The 10,323-nt window shown below is 38.9% G+C and overlaps 1 protein-coding gene across 3 annotated transcripts in view; it reads right to left on the bottom strand.

The window, feature by feature from the left end:
- Positions 1-437: 437 nt before the first annotated feature.
- Positions 438-10,323, bottom strand: part of KIF3A (kinesin family member 3A) — a 49,797-nt gene continuing 39,911 nt past the window's right edge. For all 3 annotated transcript variants that reach the window (XM_066278368.1, XM_066278366.1, XM_066278367.1), the window contains 8 exons: positions 9,156-9,312; positions 8,595-8,775; positions 8,283-8,393; positions 7,318-7,443; positions 4,269-4,322; positions 3,854-3,922; positions 2,399-2,523; positions 438-530 (listed from right to left, as the gene is read on the bottom strand). In XM_066278368.1, coding sequence (XP_066134465.1) covers positions 482-530; positions 2,399-2,523; positions 3,854-3,922; positions 4,269-4,322; positions 7,318-7,443; positions 8,283-8,393; positions 8,595-8,775; positions 9,156-9,312 — 872 coding nt within the window. In that variant the 3' untranslated portion in view covers positions 438-481. The remainder of the gene's footprint in view (positions 531-2,398; positions 2,524-3,853; positions 3,923-4,268; positions 4,323-7,317; positions 7,444-8,282; positions 8,394-8,594; positions 8,776-9,155; positions 9,313-10,323) is intronic.

Raw genomic sequence — 10,323 nt, 5'->3', positions numbered from 1 at the left:
GGTGGATGTGAGGATTGAATTATTTCTTAGATATGCAGTTCATACATTCATATACAATAGCACAACACAGGATAATTAGAACTGCTACTGTCTGTGTACAAAACAGGACATACACTTTTTCTATTTTGAATATCCAGTTATATAAATATACAGTAGTTGAGTAAATTCCTAGCAGATTTATGAATACATTTAAACTGCAACTCTCTGTAAGTAGGAGCTGCTCCCCCAACTTCCCTGCATAGTATAAACTGAAGAGTAGTAATATGAATATTTGAACAATTACCAGTTGTGCAATTTTAACGTTATATTAACTTAAATATAGACTAAAAGTTATTAGACAAATTACTAGTTCCAGTCTTACTCTATGATTTACAGCTTTCATTATTTGAGATTACACAAATGTCTTCAGTATTTTAATTAAATATTTTGTCCAGGCATGAGGGCATCACTAATTTTTATTGAGACTTTAAGTTCATAACATTTACTGAAGTAAAGAGTCAATTACAGTTTCAGGCTTTGCAGAACGCTTTCTGTTTGGAGAAAAGAAAAAGAAAACATGAAGACTTTCCTAAAAGACTGAAATGCCAACACTTTACATTATGTAGTAGATAAAACAAGGAGGCCATAGAGTCTAGGAATAGGCCAAGGTTTGACATGCATGATCATGAGAGACGGACTCATGTCCGTCTTTTCAGGTCACCTAGAGTAGGTGCCAGAGCGGGGAGGAGCTGAGTGGGGGATCATTTCCAGAGCTGGACTAGACCGCGCAGCCAGGCTGGGTGGGTTGCACGCTGGCCAGACTGGCCCCGCTGATGATCTCCTCCTTGGTAGGCTGATGACGCAGGTTTATTCAGTGACAATCAGAGACATCATCTGAGGCAACACTGCACAGGCCCATATAGGGACTGATGGAAATGCTATTATTACCTTACCCTGTTTGTTGCAAATTTGCTTAGTGCATTGAACTATGCTTTTCTAATGAGGAACATCACACTGAACATTATCACATAATGTAACATCAATACACCATTTATTGTGCAATAAACAGCTTATGGCTGTTTATTGTTTTCATAGTATATAGCATGCTAATTTCATGCACAGAGATGGTGTGTTTGGCTCATGATTTTTTTTTTTTTTGGTTAAACCAAAAAGATATACATTTTTAAATGAGCATTCTGAAAACTATATCCAAATAACTTATTAAACTGTTCATTTTAGGTCCACATAGTTTTTAAAGCAACTAAAAGGGAGAGAGCTCGTGTAAATAACTTGATTTCTGGTTTCTCCTTTGAAACAGAAAGATTCAGAGACCATGGCCCTCTATCCCCAACACTAGCCAGGAGCAGGACAGAGCCCCGCCTTGGACAGATCACTCTCCATCGAGCGCAGGCCCTGCCGCAGCCAGCTTTCCGCCTATACTGAGGCTACTATCTTACACTTATCATCACACTTGCACTGTTAGTTTTCTTACTAACTTCAGAGAAAAGAGGAAAATATCTCTATTAAAAGAGGCAGTGAGAGATCTAAGAGAGTTGTGTTTCTCTGAACTGCTACACTGCATTCATGAATATTACGTGCACGGCTCCCGCTGGCAGATGAAAAGTTGTTGACCCCTGGCACCTAAGCGCTAGAGCATGTAAAAGTTCTACACTTTTAATATGTTACTGGTTCCTCCTGAGTCAACTATCCCCAGTGTATGAAGGTCAGCTTATGTCTACGAGATCATGCAACACAAAATACTAAACCCATACAACCTCACCCTACATGTAACTCAAAAGTCTAAGTGCTCAAAGCAGGAGAAAAAATTAGCTTATTTTTCCCTCTGATTTCAGGAGCACTGACGTCTCACAATCAGTCTAACTATACTCACAGCACCGGATGTAAGGCAGGGAGAGAAGGAATAGCTGCAAGCTCCCATCCTGGCATCCCTGGGCTTACGTTATGCTGTGCATAAGACTACCCAACAGTAAAAGCCAGCACCCAACGGAGAGGGCAAGACGGACAGAGCTTTACTTAACTGGTGACTGACGAAATCAAGGTTTTGGGGGTGTTGATGACAGAAAAATGAATCACCTGGATACAATACTTGGGAGTATAACTGGGCAAATTAATTAGCATCTCACTAAAAGAATTAATGTGAGAATCAAGGAATTAAGACACTAAATGACTTGGAAATAATAAAATACATTAAAAATAAATTCTATTACTCAAGATAGCTAAAGATGTTGGAAGACCTTAATTCTTTAGCAGGATTTTATTTACTCAAATCATAGCTACATAAGAATTTTGATATTTAAATATATCAGCCAAAATATTTACCTTAACTAAATTCCTTTAAATGTATCTACTTAGCTTATCACACTGCCTTGATATGATGGGGTTCAAAGACAGTCCTTACCTTCTCCCTGTCTTTGGCCTTGCTTTCCCCTTGGAAGTCCGCGGCCTCTCCAATTTCATCAAGGACTGCCGTAGGCTCTCCTCAGTATAGGCAAGATACACGTGGGAAATGTCCACTTCAAAGGGCTAAGTAAAGGAAATCAATGCCAGATACTCTTAGAGGAAGAATTTAAACCAGATTTGGGGAACAATTTAAAATACTGAATCACTCTAGAAAAAAGCCACAACAGACAAGACCAAACAAATGTCTTAAATTTCCTTTAATGCCATGTATCTCAAACATATTCAGCAAGGTTGGCGAATGAGCCTTGACACAATATAAATTCCTTAGCAGTAAAGCAAAATCGTTGCTGTTTTCCCTAAAGCTGATGCTACGTCTTGGGGACCCAAGAGTAGGACTAGCTTTCTTTCTTTCTTTTTTTCTTCTTTTCCAAATGAGAGGAGGAGAGATAGAGAGACAGACTCCCACTGTGCCCCAACTGGGATCCTCCCAATAACACCCGTCTGGGGCCATGCTTGCAACCAAGCTACTACTAGTGCCTGAGGTGGAGGTTCTACAGAGCCATCCTCAGCACTCAGGGCCAGTGCACTCAAATCAATTGAGCCATGGCTGTAGGAGGAAGAGAGAGAGAGAGAGAGGTAGAGAGAGAGGGAGAGGGAGGGAAGGAGGGAGGGAGAGAGAGAAGGTGAAGGGGGATGGGTGGAGAAGCAGATGGTTGCTTCTCCTGTGTGCCCTGACCTGGAATCGAACCTGGGACTTCCACATGCAGGACCGATGTTCTACCACTATGCCAACTGGCCAGGGCCTTTTTTTTTTTTTTTAAGTAAGAGAGAGAGAAAGAGAGAGACAGGAGAGTGATGAGAAGCATCAACTTTTAGTTGCATTAACTCTTAGTTGCATCACTTAGTTGTTCATTGATTGCTTCTCATATGTGCCTTGATTGGAGGGGCTCCAGGCAAGCCAGTGACCTTGGGCTCAATCCAGCAACCTTGGGCTTCAAGCCAGCAACCTTGAGATCATGTTGATGATTCTGTGCTCAAGCCAGTAACCCAGCACTCAAGATGGCGAGCCCACGCTCAAGCCGGTGACTGGGGTTGTGAACCTGGAAACTCAGTGCCCCAGGTCAGTGTTCTATTCACAGTGCGACCATTGGTCAGGTAAGGACTAGCTTTGGAAAGGACATTCTAGTCTCTAACCATATGCCCACCACGACCCAGAAAGGTGGTGAAAATAGTCCAAAAATAATTTCATGCCACTCTCATGGCAGAAATCAGCCTGCCATCACACGGACAGGGAGCAGAACTTTCCTGACAATCACTCCATCTGGGCGCCTCTATTTCCAAAAAATCTGCCTACTTTTGGCATAGCTGATTAATAGATCACATGTTGATAACATAATTTAGTAAGCCACATTCCTATAAACATACATTGTAAATTTTAAAAAAGCAGTCTTACATCTTTCTCTTTTTTATCAGGAATTGGAGTCTGCTTCCTCATGTTATTTCCTGTATAGGCAACGCATTTCTCAAAAAAAGAAAAAAAAGGCAGAGGAGAATTATTTTAATTAGCAATTAATACTGTAAATTAGCAAATTACTGTGAGATATACTGATGTTACACTCATAAAACATGATTTGTTTGTTGGAACAGAAGGGTGACCAAGAGGTCATTCAGTCCTATGTAGCCCTGACCATGCCATTTCCACCGAATATTCTATGTGTTATAATATAGTTAATTAGAAAACTTCTTCTCCACTGTACTGGCTTCTGATCTGATTCATCTAGAGACCCCCTCTCCCTACTGGAGCCAGTGAAACCCCGAGTCTGCAGGAAGTAGATCACAAGCAGTTCCAGAAAGAAAGAAGTACTCACTAGCTGCCATTCTCCTATGTCTTCATTCCAGTGGACATAGTTTTCAATCATTTCCTTTTAAAAGAGTCAAAGAGAGTCTACTTTTAATATCTAATAACATTTAAAATATTACTAAAAATATTCATGAAACTAAAATCTTAATAATTTAAGGGGAAAATTTGTCTCAAAACATAATATACTGAATGATACACAAATTTAAAAACATATGCTTTAAAAAAATATGTGCAGATGTACTCAAACTACATAAAAATAAAAAGCAAGAAAATGAAGAACATGGGGTTCAGAATGAGGCTTGCCTTGAGTTGGAGGAAGCAAAGGGATTGAACTGGGTAGAGGAGTCATTTGATTGGAAACAGATTACTGTCATGGTCCTGACTTTTGTTTGGGTGACGAGTTCACTACAAAATAACTAACTAAATCAAGGTAGGCCATTCAAAGACCAATGAAGATAATGTACCAAGAACCAAAAATTAATTCTGTACCCCTGACATCCAAAAGAAAAAATACTAAGAGTTATTTTAACAAATTTCTTATAACTGTATAGAGATTCAAAGTCAATTTAAAAAAAATCAGTATGTTAAAGTTTACTAAAATGTACTAGAAAGATGAACATTTTGAGTAAAGAAAAATAGAAGCTGAGAGTCTTAAATTATATGAGTATTAAGAATTAGCATCCAAACCCTGGTTGAGTAAGTAGTTCAGTTGGTTAGAGCGTCCTCCTGATACACTAAGGTTGTGGGTTCTATCCCAGGTCAGGGCACATACAAGAATCAACCTATGAATGCATAAATAAATGGAACAACAAATCAATGTTCTCTCTCTCCCCCCCCCATATAAAATCAACCAATAAATATAAATTCAAAAATTTTTTTAAAAAGGATTAGCATCCATCTGAAGATGGACAATGATGATAGTTGTACAACACTGTGAATATACTTAATGTCAGTGAACTGTACCCTTTTTTTTCCTTCTTTTTCCAAGTGAAAGGAGGGGAGATAGAGACAGACTCCCACATGTGCCCTGACCAGGATACACCAAGCAACCCATCTGGGGCCATACTCACAGCTGAGTTATTGTTAGCACCTGAGGCAAAGGCTCCATGGAGCCATCCTTAGCACCCAGGGCCGATGCACTCGAACCAATTGAGTCATGGCTGCAGGAGGAGAGGGAAAGGGGTGGGGGGGCAGAAAAGGTGTAGGAGTAGAGAAGCACATGCATGATCAGTTGCTTCTTCTGTGCGCCCGTCCAGGAATCAAACCAGGACATTCATACACTGGGCCGACACTCTACCACTGAGCCAACCGGCCAGGACCAAATTGTACTCTTAAATATACTTAAGGTGGGAAATTTCATGTTATGTAGATTTTTTATTTTTTTGCATTTTTCCAAAGCTGGAAACGGGGAGGCAGTCAGACAGACTCCCACATGTGCCCGACCGGAATCCACCTGGCATGCCCACCAGGGGGCGATGCTCTGCCCCTCTGGAGCATCGCTCTGTTGCATCCAGAGCCATCCTAGCACCTGAGGCAGAGGCCACAGAGCCATCCTCAGCACCCAGGCCATCTTTGCTCCAATGGAGCCTTGGCTGCGGGAGGGGAAGAGAGAGACAGAGAGGAAGGAGAGGGGGAGGGGTGGAGAAGCAGATGGGCGCTTCTCCTGTGTGCCCTGGCCGGGAATCGAACCCGGGACTCCTGCATGCCAGGCCGACGCTCTACCACTGAGCAAACCAGCCAGGGCCCATGTTATGTAGATTTTAACACACACACACACACACACTCACTCACACACAGAGAATTAGCATCCATAAGCAGGCAAAAAAATCAGCACAGGAGTTCTGCTTATTCTAGTCCTAGGAAGGATGCTGTATGAATAAGCAGCACCTATACCTTGATTCTGGTTGCAATTACAGTAAGTCCTCACTTAAAGTCATTGACAGGATCTTGGAAACTGTGACTTAGTGAAACAACATATAATGAAACCAATTTTATCATGGAATAATTGATATAAACAACAGTTAAGTTCCTATATTTCTGGTCACAAAAACTTCACGAAACTTCTAAGTAAAGACTCAAAACTACTAATATTAAATGTTGAAATAATATGAAACATTGATGATTCCTAGTCAGGGCACACAAGAAAAGTAACCATCTGCTTCTCCCCTCCCCCTTTCTCTTGCTCTTCCTCTCTCGCAGCCAGTTGATTCGAGCATTGGCCCCAGACGGGGTTGCTAGGTGGATCCCCGTTAGGGTGCACACGGGAGTCTATCTCCCCTCTTCTCACTTAAAAAAAAAGGTGAGATATACATATATTTAAGAAACATTAAGATAATTATTTCCCAACCCGCTTCTCCAGTTCAGGGAAAAATATTTGTGGGAGGCAGAAACCAGGCCAGGGTAGGATGCCTTTCATCGCCGGGTACATCACACACACACACTCACACTCGGACAGTGCAGACACACCAGGTCACCTCACATGCACATCTCTGGGACATGGGAGGAAACCAGAGGACCCAAGGAAAACCCACGCAGACATAGGGAGAACATGCCAACTCCAAATAGACAGTGGCCATGACTGGGAATCAATTTTATTTTCTCAACAATGATATAATAAAATGACAATGACCAAAATGATGTTATTTGAGGATCTGTTATACCTGAATCCAGATTTTAATAAAGGGCTGAAAATTTTTATTTAGATACTTATAAACTTAAAGAATTATGCACTAAAAAAAAGTTAACAGCTGAAGTGTGATGGCAGTAGTTCAAGAAAATTTTATCCTAGACAACTGAAGTATAAATATTTACCAATTTTTATTTTAGGAGGAGGGAGAGAGAGGAAAACACTAACTTGTCATTCCACTTATTTGTACATTCATTAGTTTATTCTTGTATGTGTCCTGGTTGGATATTGAACCTGCAAGCCTGACGCTCAAACCAACTGAGCTACCCAGCCAGATCTTTACCAACAACTAAATGACAAATTATATATATCCTATTTCTCAACCCCAGCCAAGTGACCAAATACCCAGGTCAGAGAATCTCCCTCTTACTTGATAATCCTGAGGTATAAAGTTATCAATAATAAGCATCTGAAGTCGAAGTTCCCGGCTAAGTTGTCGAATGTTCTCCAGCAGGCCTTCAATTTCCCTCTGATGTTCTTGTTGAAGATCAGCCATCTATGAGAAAATCAATGCAAATATTTAAAACAAATAAAGACTTTAAATACAATACAAATTTCAATCTGGCCTAAGAAACCCTGGAAGAGCTTACCCCATTCTTTCACAAAAACAATGGACAAAATGATACATGAAGCTTGGAAATTTAATAGCTAGAATTAAAAATTGCACATAAAGAAGAAATATTTCTTTCTTTAAAATTAGGCCCTGGGCAGTGGCTCAGTGGATAGAACGTCAGCCCAGTGTGTGGAAGTCCCGGGTTCAATTCCCAGTCAGGGCACACAGGAGAAGCAAACATCTGCTTCCCTTCCCTCTCTCTCGCCCTTCTCCCTCTTCTCCAACTACAGCCAGTGGTTCAGTTGGTCCAAGAGTCCGCCCGGGCACTGAGGATAGTTGGGTTGATTCAAGCACTGGCCCTAGACAGGGATTGCCAGGTGGATCCCAGTCAGGGTGCATGTAGGAGATGCTGGAGTCTGCCTCAGTACCCCCTCCTCTCACCTAAAAAAAGAAAATGTAAGCACACAGGCCCAAGCCAGGGTGCTCAGTGGATAGAGCATTGTCCTAAAGGTGCCAACGTAGCAGGTTCAATCCTAAGTCAGGACATGTGTGAGAAGCACTCAATGAGTGACTCTAAATAGAACTGAGTAGAACGACGAGTTGATGCCTCCCTGTTGCCCCCTTACTTCTCCCCTCTCTTTCTCTCTCTCTCCGAAATCTATATGGAAAAGTTTTTTTAATTTAAGCACATATCATGATTCCTTTAGGATTCTTAATAATACTTAAAGAAAAAATTTTAAAAATTCAGAATTACATTTGTAGGTAATTTCTAAGAGACCGACCTCTGACTTCGCGGCCATCAGCATAGTCCAGACTTTCTTTAATTTCTTGGTCTTTCCCTGTGCTTCCTCCTGCAAACTGGTATACTTCTCTTCAATATCCAGGCGTTCTTGCTATGACAAAAATTGATAAACTTCAGAATAATTTCTTCATTAAATCAAAAATTTATTTAACAAATACTTCACAACCACTAAATTCAAAGAAACCCATGGATCTGCTTTAAAATGTTATTAAAATTATAGCTATTTAGCTTTTCACTAGAAAAGTTAGAAATCTTAGGCAAAGTGCCAACCAAAACTGAAAAAGCACATTACTTCTTTCTCTTCCAGCTCTCTGCGCAGCTGCTCAGCCCTCTTCCTCCTCTCCTCCAGCTCCATGTTCGATTCCTCAAGAAGTTTCTCTTGTTCCTCAGCTTTTGCTAACAAATCAACACCACCAACAATGACCTTCTTCTCCAGTGCAGATAATTTCTCTAGCAAAGACTGATGCTCTTGTCTATTGATTAAAATGAAAATATTCAATATCCATCAATTATCTACTTTTCTAACAATATCATTTACCAACATGTAATAAGAATTTGGATGCAAAATTTCAAAATAGGAATTATGTAACATCTCTATCAAATTATACCACTGGGTAGCTCATTAATTTAGAATTTTATCTGTAATTCAAATCCACTGATATGTTTTTTTCTCTCATATAAAGAGAAAATATCAAAATAGATGTAATTTTTAGATGAAAACTTCTAACCAAAAATAGCTTCTCTGGACACAAAAATCAAGCTCTTAATTACTATTCAATTTTCTTGCTTATTCATCCTATGAAAAATACCAGAACCTGAAGTCACGAATCCATCTTGATTCAGTAACACTCACTGGGCCTTGAGAAGATCCTTTTCTCGTTTCTCTAACTCAGCTTTCGCCTTGTTTCTTTCTTCTTCTTCCATGTCGAGCTTTGTTTCAAGTGCTTTTCTCTCTTCATCAATTTTCGCTTGCATTTCCACCATCTTATCTGGGGAAACTTTCTTTTTACCTATTTGAATCATTTAATTACAACAATCTCTTTAGAGTCAATGTTTCAAACATGTACAGGTTCATTTTATAAAAGATACATTCCTCAATAATATATCAAATATTTTATGGTCCTAGAACTTTTTAACTGAAAATTCAAATTGTTTTCCAATTGTACAATCATAACTAAAGACAAAAGTAAGAAAAAGAGAAGCAAAATAGATAAGCGAGAAAGAAAGATTAACAGGAAAGCCAAAAAGAACAAAAATCCCCACAAAGATCTGTGTCCCCAAATAACAAATAACACATATGGTCAAAAAAGCAATATGATTACTTTTTTCTGATAATGGGATATAACAATCAACTGGTCTCAAAATACCTCCCTCAAATTTATTAAAATAAATAAAAGTCACATATAAAAATATCAGTCAGAACTTAGAGCAAATAGTTTTTAATATACATCTTCAGACTGTTCAAAAAGTTTGTTTAACAAAATTACTGGGAAGTACTTAATTTCATAGTATACGTTTGAAGGAAAAATTTCTATACTAATTATGTAACAGTTACATAATTAACCAGGCACTTTATAGTTGCTAAGCTGTCATAAAATATATTTTAAATGAAAAACTAAAATAACTTGTTATTATGTCAAATGCAACATCCTAAATCTAATTCACATTAAACACAATTGTCAAATATAAGTATAAATACTACAAAATAATCAAGCTGGAAATATGGCTTCCGAATATTTTGATTATAATGTCTGTAAGTAGAGTGTTTCGTATACAAATCATACTATAAATAAAAGTGTTAAATTAAGTGTTATAAGTAGATGGTATTCAATATGTTTATTTAATGAATTTCAAATCATGAAATTAAGATGAAAAATTAAAAAAAAATAAATCCTAGCATATAAAACTGGTTATGAAACTGAATCAAAGATAGTTCATTTCTGGTAATACAATTTCTTTGAAACATAGTTCCCTTCAGAAAAACAATAAAACTTCATAGAATTGGTCTGAGGCTCTCCTGA

Source organism: Saccopteryx bilineata, chromosome 4 (genome assembly GCF_036850765.1).
Source record: "Saccopteryx bilineata isolate mSacBil1 chromosome 4, mSacBil1_pri_phased_curated, whole genome shotgun sequence".
NCBI classification, from domain to species: domain Eukaryota; kingdom Metazoa; phylum Chordata; class Mammalia; order Chiroptera; family Emballonuridae; genus Saccopteryx; species Saccopteryx bilineata.
Note: the sequence above shows the minus strand (reverse complement) of the source record. Positions and strands in the feature narration are given on the sequence as shown.